This window comes from Podarcis bocagei (assembly GCF_964188305.1).
Source record: "Podarcis bocagei genome assembly, chromosome: 7".
Classification (NCBI taxonomy): Eukaryota; Metazoa; Chordata; class Lepidosauria; order Squamata; family Lacertidae; genus Podarcis; species Podarcis bocagei.
The window spans coordinates 29,912,690-29,928,149 of record NC_138132.1 but is presented as its reverse complement, the minus strand read 5'-3'; the positions used below and the strand labels follow the sequence as shown (position 1 = coordinate 29,928,149).

Sequence of the window (15,460 nt, the reverse complement as noted above, 5' to 3'; positions counted from 1 at the left end):
TATGTAACCCGAGGTACCACTGTATACCACCTCTTGGTCAAGGTGGGGACAGACAAAAGTGAGCTGGCATGGAAGATTTAATTTCTTATGGTAATTGAAGGGGCTGTAGCTGAGTGGTGGAGTACCTAACTATGGACACAGAATGCCCAAGTTGAGTGTTGAACTCGCCAACTAAATGCATCATAGGAAAATGGCTCTGGAAAGACCTACGTATCTTTTTTTTTTATTATTTTTAGGACAAATGTTGGCACCAAAATTACACAGTGCAGGAATTTCCACCTATTTAAACTGCAAGTAGCAATGGGAGCTGATCCAGATAAGGACTGCCAAGGGGAGGGACGTTTTCCTTCCCGTTTCTATTGCTACCTGTAGAAATTTTAAAAAGCAATCCACATATTTCCTGTTGTTGCATCCTTACTTAGTAGATACTATTGGGTTAGATGGACCTGGTATAAAACAGCCTCATAATTGGCACGAGGCAGGCCTGTGTGAAAACAGGAAACTCTCGTGCCTTCCTCTGTAATGGTTGCACTTTTTCTTGGGAGGCTTATACTGCCTTGTACAAAAGGCTGTCGCCACAATTGCACAATCCCCTGTGTTTGATTCAACTCAGTACAAACACTTCCAAGCACACGTGCCCGCTTTGCCCAGGGTGGTGGGGGAAAGTGCTGTCAGCCACCCTGCAATTAACTCAGCTTCATTTGCCTCTCATAATTATTCTGTCCCCTAGCAACGTACTTCCTTGAGGCATGGCGTGAAAGAGAAATTATTAATGTAAAAGGTTTGATGAGAAACCCTTTTGTTCTTATGGGTGGTTCTCCGGGGATGGGGAGGCTGTAAAACTGTAAGGGCCTGAATGGGCAGTGTCAAAGCCAGGTATGAGAGTGCAGGATTTGCAGCCTAAATCCCTTCCTTGAAAACTTCCTTTCAAGAGAGTCATTGGTTGACAGTACACACAAAATGCCATTTCAAAGTTCCACACCACATAGACGACGCAACACAAAATTGTAAAGTGTGCTTCAGATTTTTAATTTAGACCTCAAGAATCCTATATCTCAGTGACACAGTTCATTCAAGGTAAGTCTTAAGGGTCACACCTTTCTTTTAAAAAACTGGTGGTGATATTTGGGGGTAGAAGCTGAGGGACGGGGAGTTGTATTTCAGCTCAAATGACGTCTTCAGGTTTCACTTGAGGGACTGGAAATTGTGCTTTAAAAGTGTTATTAAAGTAAAGCCATGGGAAGGCGGTGCTGTATTCAGCCCTGTTACTTATTTTTCTGTGAGGTAAGCTATAGTACATGGGTAACTAATTTGTGGCCCTCCAGATGCTCTTGTACCCAATTAGCCACAACAGTCAAGGATGGGGGTTGTCCAATAACACCTGGAGGGCTGCAGGTTAGCCTCCCCTGTTGCAGTAAGACAGTGCTAATTCTATAAAGCAAGTTTGGGGGACCTTTGGCCTTGGAAGTGTTGCTGAACTACAATTCCCATCAGCCTCAGCAAGCATGGCCTGTGGCCAGGGATGATGAGGTTTGTATTTCTGCAACATACAGAGGGCCAAGAGCTGCCCACACCTGCTCTACAGGTAGAATATTTATCTCCTGGAAGCTGGCAAAACCAAGCCATAAATGAGATTTTTAAAGAAGTATTTCGACGTTCTTGTGAACCCCCTGATCATGCCAGCTGAGGCCAGTTCTGACTCTTTCCTCCATTCCATCCAACCATCCTCTCACCCTTAAATGCTGACCGTTGCTGAGGCAGCTGAGCTGGCTCTGGAGCCCCTGGTGCTTGAGTGCGGAAGGGCGATGGTGCAGCAGGAGACCCCCACGGTGCCTTCGGAAAGTTCTCCTTCCTCTGTCCATTCATTCAGGTCCGGATTGTAGGCGTGGATGCTCTTCTGGTACTTTTTCCCACTCTCATTCCAACCACCGACAACCAAGATCTGCCCACCGAGGGTGGCCACCCCCGCCATGCTCAAGCCGGTGGGCAGGGGGGCCATGTGGCTCCACTGGTTCGTGGAAGGGTTGTAGCACTCCACAGGGATGACGTCCACCCTCTCCCCCCGGGGACCCAACTGGCTGCCACCCAGGACGTAGGCGCGGTCTGCTAAGGTGGCAGCGCAGTGCCAGCCTCGGGGGCTGCTCAGCCACGCCCCGTCTCGCCATGAATCTGTGGCGGGGTCATAGCTGCAGACGGTACGGGAGTAGGCGTTGTTGACGTAGCCGCCAGTCACCAGGATCTTGCCATCGATGACCACGCTGGCATGGCAGCAGCGGGGCAAGTCCATGTTGGCTTTGGCTTGCCAGGTGTTGGCTGAAGGGATGTAGCATTCCAGAGAGACTAGGGTCCCCTTGGCATTACGTCCCCCGATGGCATAGAGGTTCCCATTGAATGCGCTGAGACTGAAGTGAGTTCTTCTGTGCGACATGCTGGCCAAGTGCAGCCAGGTGCCAAAACGGGGATCATACCTGCAGAGGGGAAGAGAGTTTGTCATTGTCACCATTGAGTGTGATGGCTATGCTCTGCCTCCATAGTTGGAAGCAGTAATGCCCCTGAATACCAGCTGATGGGAACTGCAGGAGGAGAGCGTGCTCTTGTGCGTGGGGCCTGCTTGGGGGTTTCCCACAGGCATCTGCTTGGCCACTGGGAGAAGAGGATGCTGTACTTAATGGACCATTGGGCTGATCCAGCAGGCACCACAGGGGTTGCTGTGTTGGCTCCTTATGTGTGGTTGAAGCAGGGGATCTGAGTTTGCCTAGTGAGGCTGTCAGGGTAACAGTTTGCGGTCCCACTCCTCAGGTGGGGCCCCTAGCAAACCTGAGACCAGTTAACTTAAGGGGTCACAGGTTTTACATTTTCTAAATACAGTCATACCTCGGGTGACAGACGCTTCAGGTTGCGCACTGTGCCAAACCCGGAAGTACCAGATGGGTTACTTCTGGGTTTCGGCGCATGCGCAGAAGCACGAAATTGTGATCCACACGTGTGCAGATGTGGCGCTGCGGGTTGCGAACGTGCCTCCCGCATGGATCACGTTCGCAACCCGAGCATCCACTGTAAATAAATGCAGCAGGGCCATAAGACCACTAAGCCCAGAGTCATAGAGAACGTTCCTTTTTTCTAGGTGCCCCTGGGGGAAAAGACCTCAAAACACATCTAAAGTCCCTCTGCCTGTTGTGCCCCTTAATTTTTTGGCTCAAACGGATGTCTATTATAATGTCTCTCTCACCCATGAAATAATGTTTTGTGACATGCCTTAGGCTTCTGTCCTCAATAAAAATCAGGGTTAGAAATAAGTACCTTCCCCATCCATAGGAGCATAATATAAGAAGAGTCTGGCGGCTGAATCAGCCCAAATGCCCATCTATTCAGCAGCCTGTTCCCAGTGGCCAACCAGATGCCTATGGAGAAAGTGTAAGCAGGACCTGAGTACACCAGCAACTCTCCCCACTTGTGATTCCCAGAACCTGGTCTTCAGAGGCACATTCCCTCCAATACTGGAGGCAGCATGCAGCCCTAGCAGCCAGGGATAGCCTTTTCCTCCATACACCTCAGTCCATCTCACCACCCCAAAACTCTTCAAGCCTTGCTAGCTGTTGGCCCTGAAATGGACCTGTTCAGTGGTGAACCCCCCACCAGCTTTAGAATGCCTTGCCTCTTAAAAGTATGTAAGACATCTACAGGACTGTCATTAAGAAGCCAACAAAAAATATGACTTCTTACATAAGCATTTAGAGATCAATACTGATATTCAGATCTATGTCTACCTTCCTATATGTGATTTTTATTTTGTGATGCTATTTTTTAATTGAGGTTCTTTTTCTGTGCCCTATGAGGGAGTTTATGCATCAGGTGTGGGGAGCCTCAGCCCCAGGGGCCACATACAGCCCACTGGATCTCTCTACTTGGCCCGTGGGACTCTCCCCAGGCCACACCTCTCACCTGCCCCACTTCATACTGTCTTTGGATTTTTTTCCTGGCTGGAATGTGTCTTTGAGCTTTGACAATGCCTCTTGCTTGCCTAGACTTAGGATAGAGAGGGCTGGGTGTACAGAAACTAGTCTACTGTGCAAAGGTAAAATTCACATTTGTTGCTCTGCCTACTTGTGCCTCTGGCAGGTGGCCCCAGTATATCCAGGGCTGGGAAACTGCTGGCCTCTTCAGATGTTGCTGGACTACAGCCCCCAAAACCATTGTCCATGATGGCTGGGGATAATAGGAATTGGAGTTGGGCCCTGGATACCCCAACATGGATTTAGAAGATTTCAGGCATGAGGAAGACCCCTGCTTGGGAACCCTATAGACAGTGTCAATCAAGGTGCAACTTCCCCATTACCTGCACAGGTTGTTAACTGCATGCTTTGCCTGGTTCCGGGCATCAGTTTGATCCTCTCCACCAGCCACATAGAGGAATCCATCCATTACCACAACACATTGGTTAAAACATTTGGTAGGCATCTCTGTTAGCTTATTCCAGTTTCCTTCTTGATCTCTGTAGCTTACATCTTTGCTAAGAGCTTTCTCAGCCGAGCATGGGCGGCCCCCAACCATGAGCAACACTTTACGGCTTCCTCGAATCTTGGTCCTTCTGGACTGGAGGTCATTTTGCTGATAAGGTAACAAGTGGTAATTCATAGCGTCTACCAGGAGCTTGTGGCATTCTGGGTTCTGCATCATGCACGGCACAGGCTGAATGTAGTTGATCAAGTCGTGAGCCGGGATTGTGCCAAATCGGACATTGTTCAGGAGGTCGGCGGCGTGTTTGATCCGCTTGGGATCAAACTCGATCCATTTCATGACAATCTGAAAGACCACCACCTCATTGGGGAACTGAAGGTTGTCGTCCATCAGCAGCTCGTTGAGCTGATCGAAGGTGAGTTTCATGAACTGTTCAGTGTCGGAGAACTCCAGGAAGCATTCCCGGATGAACTTCCTTGCAGCATCCTTCGCCTGGCTGAGATTGTAGGTGTCTGCCAGGTTGGCGATGTACATCCAGTTTTCCACATTCATCTCCTGGATGAGGAAGTCAGTGCACATGTTGAGCAGAGCATACATCCTCAGGCGGCTGGCTATGGAAATGGTGCTCCCAATGGTGTACAGAGAAAGGTTCAGCTTTCCAGTGTAGGTGTAGGCAATGGCGGTAGCCAAGCCTAAGGAGGAGGCATCTTTGAGGTCCACTTGTTGAAGGTTTGGGTCTTTTTTCAGCAGGCTTCTGAAAAACTCACTGCAGGAAGACATGACCAACTTGTGAACGCTGAAGGATTTTGTTTTTGTGACAATAGTGAGGTCACAGAGGAAACGCTCCTGGTGCATGAGGCTCATCTCCTCCAGAACACTGGTTCCGTGGCTAGGATTTGTGACTTCTGTGGCAGTGCAGAGGAAGCCACCTGAACCATTTTCAAACAAGCCGTCTAGTTGCTGATGGTGGTCAATGTCAAGAGAAGAATCCTCTACCATGGTGACATTCGTAGACGTCTCCGTCTTCGACGGCTTGCTCTTCTTTGGGGCTTTCTTCTTGGGTGCCATTGGAGCGGAAGCGTGGCCTGTAAGGTGTATTAAGGAGAACACTGCTTTGTAAAGGAATATCATAGGTGACATATATATTGGCCTCCAGCACCAAATGGATGGAGGAATTTGAAAGAGACAAGAGTGGGGAACCTGTGGCCCTCCAGATGTTGCTGAACAACAATTCCTATCAGCCCCAGGATGCATGGCCAATTGCCAGGGGCAATGGGAGCTGAAGTTCAGCAATATCTGGAGGGCTAAAGGTTCCTTATGCCTCTACTATCAACTGCAATTGCATTTAGATGTAGCCCTAATCTAGGAGCCAAATGCATTCTACCCCCCACCCCTGTTTCTCTAAGGCCCTTGGGACTGTCTCAAGGCCACAACCCATTAGCCACACCCTCTCCCCAGGCCACACCTCTCACCTGCCCTACTTCATACTCTTCTTGGGTATTTTTGCCTAGCTGGAATTCATGGGCATAGCCGGGGGGGGGGTGAGCTTCATGGGTGTAGCCAGCATTTTTGTTGGGGGGGCAGGCCTTTTCTTAAGGGGGGCAGAACCTCAGTTTGTTATGTATTTTTATTGATTTAGGGGGGCAGCTGTCCCCCCCTTGGCTATGCCTATGGGGAGGTCCCCCCCCAGATCAAGTAAAACAATAGAAATACTTAACTTCCTGACTAATCACGTCAGTTCTGCCACCTCCCAACAAAAGTCCTCCCCCCCCCCAAAAAAAATCCTGGCTACGCCCATGCTGGAATTTCTTTGATTTCTGTGAATGCCTCTTACTTATTGGATGGGGGCTAGAGGAGGGGTTTGTGGGTGTATGGATAAACAAGCCTATTTTACAAAGCTAAAATAAACATTTATTGCTCTGACCACTTTTGCCTCTGCCCACATGCTATTTTATGTGTTGCATTTATATCCCACCTTTCCCTCCAAGGATCTCAAGGTGACATACTTAGTCCCCCCCCCTCCTCTTATCCTCACAACAACCCTGTGAGGTTGGTTAGGCTGATAGGCAGTTTCTGACTCAGAGTCACCCAGGGGGCTTCATGGCTGAGGGAGATCAAAACCTGGTAGTCTGACACTCTAACCAAGTGACCCACCAGACTAGCTCTCACTGATTTGTGCCCCCCTGGAAAGTTGCCAGGAAGGGAACATGGCCTTTGGGCTGAAAAGGCCGATCCCTGGATCAGACAATACTGAGCTAGTTGGACCAGTGGGTTGACTGGGCAGAAAGCAGCCTCCTGTGTTCCTGTAAAGTAAAGGTAAAGGGACCCCTGACCGTTAGGTCCTGTTGCGGACAACTCTGGGGTTGCGGCGCTCATCTCACTTGATTGGCCGAGGGAGCCTGCATACAGCTTTCAGTCATGTGGCCAGCATGACTAAGCTGCTTCTGGCGAACCAGAGCAGCGCACGGAAACGCCGTTTACCTTCCCGCCAGAGCGGTACCTATTTATCTACTTGCACTTTTGATGTGCTTTCGAACTGCTAGGTTGGCAGGAACAGAGACCGAGCAACGGGAGCCCACCCGATTTGAACCGCCGACCTTCTGATTGGCAGGCCCTAGGCTCTGTGGTTTAACTCACAGCGCCACCCGTGTCCAGTATTATAATACTGTAATAATACTGGGCCAGTATTATTACTGTCCTAGCACTCACAGATAGGTAGCCGTGTTGGTCTGCCATAGTCAAAATAAAAAAAAAAAATTCCTTCCTGTAGCACCTTAAAGACCAACTAAGTTAGTTCTTGGTATAAGCTTTCGTGTGCATGCACACTTCTTTTATTTTGTCCTAGCACTGTTAACGGAAAAATCCGAGGGCTCCCTTGGACAAAAAACAAAGACACCAACCAGGATTACTTGGAGCAAAACAGCAGCCTGTAGGCTTGGCCTTTATTGATCGGTTGCAACAGGGTGCTCCCCTCACCTGCAGGAGAGAGGAGAGACCCAGAAAAATGGTGTGCAAGGCCTTATAAAGACTTTTGAAATTGCCACCCTGTAGATCAAGACCACCCCCAGAAACATCATACATACATCACAGAAGGGGTGTAACCTAAGACCACCCCTCAGATACATCACACCTACATCACAGAAAAGGCGGTCCAAAATAGAAATTTTAATATTGTTTTTCTCCTGTTTTTGTTTATCTCCTGTCTGGCAGGTTACTTGATTGGATTTCCTGGGTAGCCTGGCCAGTCTTTTGTAATGATAAATACTTAGTTCCTGGGCCAGGTCACAGGCTCACACCCTATTCAAACACAGACATACCCTTAAGACAGGATTTGTGAAGGAAAAGACAATGGGGAGGCTTTTCCATTTTGACCTTGCAGTGAAAAGATTTGGTCAGTTTAGGAATAAAAATGGTTCCAGGTTGGCCTTCCTGTGCTGATCTATGTATGTGCTTGGTTGGTACACTTATGAACATTACCATATATCTAAGACCATAAAATTCCTATCACAGCACAAAGCTGGCAGGGTGGGCCTGAGGCTTTAAAATAGTAGCTTGGCCCAGGTCAATCAAGGGAGCTCATAGCTGTGGTGTGATTTGAACCAGGGAGTTGCTCCCTCACTGCCCAAACTTCCAGCTACTTAGCTACTCCAGCTCTGTACAGTTCTTTTTGCAGAAACCCATCGTGGGAGAATAGAGTATACGATTTAGGCTGTTGCATGTAACTGAAAGCATAGGCTGTGTCTCTGGGCAAGACAGGCACCGTATCTTCCAGAACACAGAGAAAGGGTTGGTGTACCCTTCTGTAATAATTCCTTCCATCAAGGCTTGCCACGTGTGGACTTCATGACTTGGGACATGCGGCATGACTGCATTTGATATCTGAACTGAGCGTGCATACAGATTCTGACCCTCCACAGGCAGGACGGCTTATTGCTAATGTTTCTCAGCTGTTTCTGTCCACCTTCCCTTCCCTCTGCTGGGGGCTGGGAGAGGAGGGAAGGAGATCTGAGCTCCTGGGTGACAAACCTGTTTGTTACAAGCCAGAAATAGCCGAAGTGCCTCTCTGTCTTGCATCTCTCAGAGCTGGACATAAAGATCAAATTTCTGGAGGGTTAAGCAATTGGCAATTCTTAGAACAGGATGGGGAGGAAGCAAAGTCCTAGGCTAGGGTTGCCAACTTTTTTACCAGCCTTTGTAGCTGTGCCTTTAATAGGAACTTGATCTGCAGACATTTGTAAGCGTTAAGGATCTAGATGGAGTAGCATACCCTCTGAAAGATCAGGCTTTCAGTCTAACAGTGTTTCTGGACCCAGCTTTGCCTCTGGAGGGCAGGTTGTTGCTGTGGCCACAGAGTGTGCTTTGTGCATCTGTGACTAAGGTGCTAGCTGCGACCCTTCTTACAGAAGGCAGATTGAGCCACAATTACACATGCTTTGATTACATGTAGGTTGGACCACTGCAACATCCTCTGCATGGGGCTGACTCTGAAGACTGTTGGACAACTATACTCTGCTACTGCCACAGACTCCTTATTGACAGACTCTGTATCTATTTAGTAAAGGTAAAGGTGGCCCTCAGTGTATTTTTGAAGCCCAGTTCTAAGTACGCAGCTTGGGTCTGTGAAGGACCCCTCCCCTTGCTCCCTCCACAGGACTCTTCTCACCAGTGAAGACTTTCTGAAGACCCTTTTCTCTGCATCTTACCACCATCTGATGTGCAATTGGAGAGTACACAGAACGGGCTCTGGAAATTCTTCCCTGCCTCTTCCCAGTCTTTAGGAAAATGTCCCAAGCGGACTTATTTAGACATGCTTTCCATGCTGTCTGTTTCCCAGAGTTGTATTTATGATGCTACTGGTTCCCCCTTCCACACACACTTTTCCTAGTGGGGCTGGTTGTTCCTAAATTGATTTTATTGTTTTGTGATGGTTGTACTTCGGTCTGAGGACAGAAATGGTGTGCAAAATCTGTAAAGGCAATGTGAGTCCAAAACTGGGATGTGCTAGTGTGCCGCAAGCAGGGTCTGAGACTGCAATGCTAAGGCACTTTCCAGGGAGTAAGCCCTTTGAACTCAATAGACTGTTGTTGTTATTGTTGTTGTTTTTAAAAAAACCCACTTCGGAGTAGACCCATCTACAATTGCACTGTAATGTGTGTTTTGAAAAATATATGGTACAATCTGATATGTACATAGGAAAGCCACCTTATACTGAATCAGACCATTGGTCCATCTAGCTCAACATTATCTATGCTGACTGGCAGTGGCTCTCCACAGTTTCAGACAAGGGACACTCTCAGCCTTACCTGGAGATGCCAGGGACTGAACCTGAGACCTTCTACATTGAAAGCAGATGCTCTACCACTGAGCTACATCCCTTCTACTTAAAAGTAAATTGAGTTCAGTGGTATTTACTCCCACGGGTGGCGCTGTGGGTTAAACCACAGCGCCTAGGACTTGCCAATCAGAAGGTCGTCGGTTTGAATCCCCGCGACGGGGTGAGCTCCCGTTGCTCAGTCCCAGCTCCTGCCCGCCTAGCAGTTCGAAAGCACGTCAAACTGCAAGTAGATAAATAGGTACCACTCTGGCGGGAAGGTAAACGGCATTTCTGTGTGCTGCTCTGGTTCACCAGAAGTGGCTTAATCATGCTGGCCACATGACCTGAAAGCTGTACGCCGGCTCCCTCGGCCAATAAAGCGAGATGAGCGCCGCAACCCCAGAGTCGGTCACGACTGGACCTAATGGTCAGGGGTCCCTTTACCTTTTTAAGTGTGCCAAGGATTCCAGCTTGAGCCATTACATTGGATGCCTCCACTACTCTGTGCCCATTGAGCAGCAATTGGGAGGAATAGGGATGCACTTTTTCCTGACGGGGTCCTGCATTACAGGTGTACATCTGGCCAGTGATGTATAAAGCACTGTGGACCAGGTGGTTCCTTGATCTGATCCAGCAGGACTGCTCTTATGTGCTTATATCATAGAACATTAATTACATTCATGGAGATGGTGCAATCGAGCCCTAAGGTATTAGCTATGGCAGCTGAAGAGAACCTCCCCATCTAGATATAGTCTACCTGTTAATGAATAACAGCTGCTGGGTTGGGGGCAAATGACAGGTGAGGATTCTTGCTTCCATGTTTTGCTTGTCAGCGTTTGTCTGGCCAGTGTAAGAAACTGGAATCTGACCTAGATGGGCCCTTGCTCTGATCCAGCAGAGCTCTTATTAGTGTTCTAAAAGGGATCCATATTTTTAGTGGGAGTGAGTGAAGTGTGTGCCTCCAATATAAGCCAAAAAACAAGCTAGATAACAAATTTTTTTGAAACACTGTAATGCAATAACTATTAAAAACAGCAACAGCAGCATCAACTATGTGAAGTTCATTGTAGGCTTATCTATGGGGCTACTAGCTGACACACCATTCACTGCTGCACAAACCATATGGCTTGCCTAAGCATTTGCGTGGAGATGGGTGCTGATTCCTGCCTTGGAGGAAATGCTAATATAAGCCATCATTCTCATTTCCCAGGGATTCCCCCTCTCCTTTCCAACTCTCTATTGAAGTTTCTAGCCGAAACAACAGCAAAGCCCAATTGAAAATGTCACTTTCTGAAAGCAAATACATTTTTGAATTACACTGCAGAATACAAGCTTGGATCCAGACTAACCAAGTGGCAATTTGGTCTCACTTAAATCAATATGAAAAGTTTAAGTCAATGGGACCTAAATGTGATTGACTTGCAGACTTAAACTGCAATCCTGTGGAGTGCAGTGGAGAATAAACCCGCTGAACTCAATGAGATTTACTTCTGAGTATAGGAATATGCCGTTAATCTGGATCCAGCACATCCAACTCAATTTGCCAGTGTAAATCCCTATCAGTAGCAGAATTATGTGCAAAGTTACTACTTTGTTGACTAAATATCATATACACACAACACACAGTACAAAACCTATTGCACCACAATGTTTGGAATCTGGATCTTTATTCTGTTCATGTTTTAATAAAATAATAATTAGCATTTATCTCCTGCTTTGAGTTTTCAGAGCACTGTAGGTACCCGTCTCAGGACATCCTCAACTGTTCTATATCTATATTCCTTCTCCCTCCACCTGCTGCCTTTTTGGACATTACCTTTGTTGACCATTTTTAAGCCGCACCGGCAGATTAGATCAGGGTTAGAATAATCTGTTTTATGTGTTGCAGTCCTCCCTCCCTCTGCTTACAATCCCTCGCTCATGGCCACCAACATGTGTTAAATTTATCAGCGAGAGTGCACATTCAGTATCTCTTAACAGTTAAGGCATAAGTAATCAGTGTCAGGTGATACTGAGCATGCTAAATGATACGTTTACAGTACTTAGAACATAAGAAGTGTCTTGCTAGATCAGGCCAAAGACTACTGAGTCTAGCATTCTTTGCAAGAATCCTAAGAACCAGAAATTGTCCATTACGAGACCTTCCCCTCCAATCTATTTTTTTCTGCCCACCTCTAGCTTAGCTAAAATACTGCTATGGCCATTCTGGGTCATATTTACTTTTTGGAGTGATGACTTTGTGTCGATAAATAGCTTGAGTTTGTATTTTGTTCCCCCACCCTGAAATCATGAAAAATTGTAGGTTTTAGGCAACGGAAATCTAAGCCTTCTCCTGTTGTTTTTTCCACATTCCAGTCACTCACACAGCTAATGTTTCTTTCTCTTAAGAAGGACTCGCTTTGTTTCATCTGCACCCAACTTTTTAAGAGCTCAAGTGACCCGTAAACTACTCTGCAAATATTAAAGTAGAAATGGGCAAGCTGGTTGGTTCAGGACAGACAGACAGACAGAAGGGCCTTTGCTCCCTACCTTCAAGAGGCTGATCCAGTGGAGGGTATAGCAACCAATGCCTGTACGCTGCACAAGCTAAGAGGCACTCGGGAACCCAGGCAGACGTCCAAAATGTAGCAGCTACCCTGTCCCTCCTCCTCCTTTCCCAATTCAGCCTGGCCAGCTGACGACCCTTATCAACTCACCAGTTGCATCCAGCTTGATGGGAGTGACGCACTACTGCCATACAAGTATGTGGTTTAAAAAAAAAAGAAGACATGGGACTCCAAATGAATGTTTGGGCTCCAAGTGGGTCTGAGGTTGAAGACTATTGAATTCAGTGGTCTTAGGCAAGCCACCATTCTCTGTCTTAGCTGCTATTTGTTATGTGGGGGTGATGATTATTATAATTAAAATAATAAATAATAATAGATGGGTGCCAACCAATAACAACTGACTTATCACCTTTGCTGTGCACACACTAAAGGTAAAGGTAAGAGACTCATTAAAGCACATAGCTCCCCCCCCCAAAAATACTAGGAACTGCAGTTTACCTCTCACAGAACTACAATTCCCAGCACCCCTTAACAAACTACACTTCCCAGGATTCTTTGGAGAAAGTCATGTGGGGTGTGTACATAGCCTTGGTCTGTTGGAAGGATTGATTATGCATGCTTGAACTACATATTCAGCAAAATGACATGGTGGGAAGAATTCTGGTGCCAGACTTTGGGGAGCCCTTGGCACTGTGCTGCTGCTGCCCTTGAGTACACACATCCACTTAACAGGGAAGAACGGCCACATGCCTTGGGCAGGTGGGCCGAGTGCTGTTGTACTCATGTCCAGTTTGCAGGCTTTCCACAGACAGTGGGTCAGCCATTGTGAAAACAGGATGCTGGACTAGTTGAGCCTTTGGCCTGATCCTGCAGGTTCATCTTATGTTCTTAGGCAGCAGTGGCACCGCACATCATCATCTCTTTAAAAAGCAAGAGGCTCATCCTGGGGGGAAAATAGAGGGCCCTGCTTCTCATAATTTTATCATGAACAAAGTTCAGTTCATAAGAAGTGTCCCACTGGATCAGACCACAGATTCATTGCCACATATTGTGATGGTGAGGTCTGTAAATTAATTTTGCATCATATGAAGAAGTAAGAGGTAAAATCAGGGATAAGGAACCTACCTATAGCCCTCCATATGTTTTAGATTTGTCTGTCTTATAAGGTAAAAAGATAAAGGACCCCTAGATGGTTAAGTCCAGTCAAAGGCAACTGGGGTTGTGGTGCTCATTTCACTTTCAGGCTGAGGGAGCCGGCGTTGGACCACAGACAGCTTTCCGGGTCATGTGGCCAGCATGACTAAACCACTTCTGGTACAACAGAACACGGTGATGGAAACCAGAGTGCACGAAAACGCCATTTACCTTCCCGCCTCAGTGGTACCTATTTACAGTATCTACTTGCACTGGCGTGCTTTTGAACTGCTAGGTTGGAAGGAGCTGGGACAGAGCAACGGGAGCTCACTCCAACATGGGGATTCGAACCGCCAACCTTTCGACCAGCAAGCTCAAGAGGCTCAGTGGTTTAGACCACAGCGGCACCTGTGTCCCTGACTTGGTTGGGGTTGATGGAGGGTATTAGGTTGGGGAAAGCTGAAATAAGAGGCAAATCAAGAATGAGGAACCTGTGGCTCTCCCATTATTGGATTCTCCCATCATCAGCCATAGCATACCCTCCAACATTTCTCCAATGAAAATAAGGACACCCCATTCGGGCCATTCCATAATGACAATTTTACTATTTATACCCCACATATCTTACTGGGTTGCCCCAGCACTCTGGACAGCTTCCAACATATAATAATAACAATAACAATAACAATAAAACATTAAATATTTAGAAAACTTCCCTATAAAGGATTGCCTTCAGACAGCTCGGGGGTTGGATAACTCCATACCCTCCAACATTTCTCCAGTGAAAATTGGGACATCCTAAGGAAAATCAGGACATTCTGGGATCAAATCAGAAACCGGGACGGCTTCTGTAAATCAGGGACGTTCCTGGAAAATAGGGACACTTGGAAGATGACTGACAAGAGTTGGAAGGCCACACATTTCCCCATGCCAAGGATAAGCACTGTTGTTTAAAGAGGAGTAACCAGTCTTGCTCTTTCCTTACAGTGGTACCTCTGGTTACCAACTTAATTCGTTCCGGAGGTCTGTTCTTAAGCTGAAACTGTTCTTATCCTGAGGTGCACTTTCGCTAATGGGGCCTCTTGCTGTGTGCACGCCAGCGCACGATTTCTGTTCGCATCCTGGGGCAAAGTTCACAACCAGGATTAGCTACTTCCGGGTTAGCAGAGTTTGTAACCTGAAGCGTTCGTAACCAGAAGTGTTCATAGCCAGAGGTACCACTGTACTTAAATTCCAGTTTTGGGGTTTGTTGATGCAGACACAGGACCAGCAGTTGGTCTGGTTGGGAACTATCCAGGGCTCAGCAGAAGGACTGATCACTGGCCTAGCCCAGCTATGCTGCAGTTCATTGCTGTTTGTGTTGGGGGCATGGCTGGCTACTTTAGGGGTGGGTGGTAGATCCACTTTTGAATAGGAAATGAGGTCGTCTACTGGTATGCAGTGGGAAAAGAGTATGTGTGAGAGTTGGGGTCTGGGTAGGGCCCCATTGGCAGCACTAGGCTGAGAGCTCCCTGAATGGTTCTGGCCCTGCAGAGACAGTTTTGTTTGCTCTTGATACTTTGGGAGAGGGATCCCCAAGAATGGATTAGGATGGAGAAAAGGCTGATATGCAACAAATTCTCAGTTGATAACAGATGGAGATTCCTGGAAGCATTTCCCACAAATTGCAGTGGAAAAAAGACTTTTAAAACAAAACACCACCCCATTAAAAGTATATTTTATAGTAATTTCCTTATTTGAGCTATTTACTCAGTAAAGCTGAGATCCTGGCGTGTTCATACTATGTGAAAGGGCACGAAAAACCTCAGCAACCGACTCCAGGCTTAGAACATATGAGGAGAGTAGGTTCTTGCCAGCACGCAAGATGGCGGCTGCACCTCAGCAAGGAAACTTCTTGCCCTTCTCCAAGATGAGAGGGTTCCAACCCGTTATCCCTTCAGCTGTTTTTCGAGCTTCGCCCTGATCCGAGATGGCGATTTTTGTCCCTCTCTACCTTTCTCGGTTTCGA

General features: G+C 47.2%; 1 protein-coding gene across 2 annotated transcripts; it reads right to left on the bottom strand.

Moving 5' to 3' along the window:
• Window positions 1–1,005: 1,005 nt before the first annotated feature.
• LOC308592519 (kelch-like protein 31) lies at window positions 1,006–15,294 on the bottom strand. 2 transcript variants are annotated; one of them, XM_081204066.1, is made up of 3 exons: window positions 15,202–15,294; window positions 4,337–5,543; window positions 1,006–2,468 (listed from the first exon to the last, which is right to left on the bottom strand). In XM_081204066.1, exons 2-3 carry the CDS (start codon window positions 5,524–5,526, stop codon window positions 1,736–1,738), a joined length of 1,923 nt encoding a protein of 640 aa, XP_081060192.1. In that variant the 5' UTR covers window positions 5,527–5,543; window positions 15,202–15,294; the 3' UTR covers window positions 1,006–1,735. The 2 variants fall into 2 exon arrangements, with proteins under 2 accessions (XP_081060192.1, XP_081060191.1); XM_081204065.1 differs by lacking the exon at window positions 15,202–15,294 and adding an exon at window positions 7,359–7,970.
• Window positions 15,295–15,460: the final 166 nt, after the last annotated feature.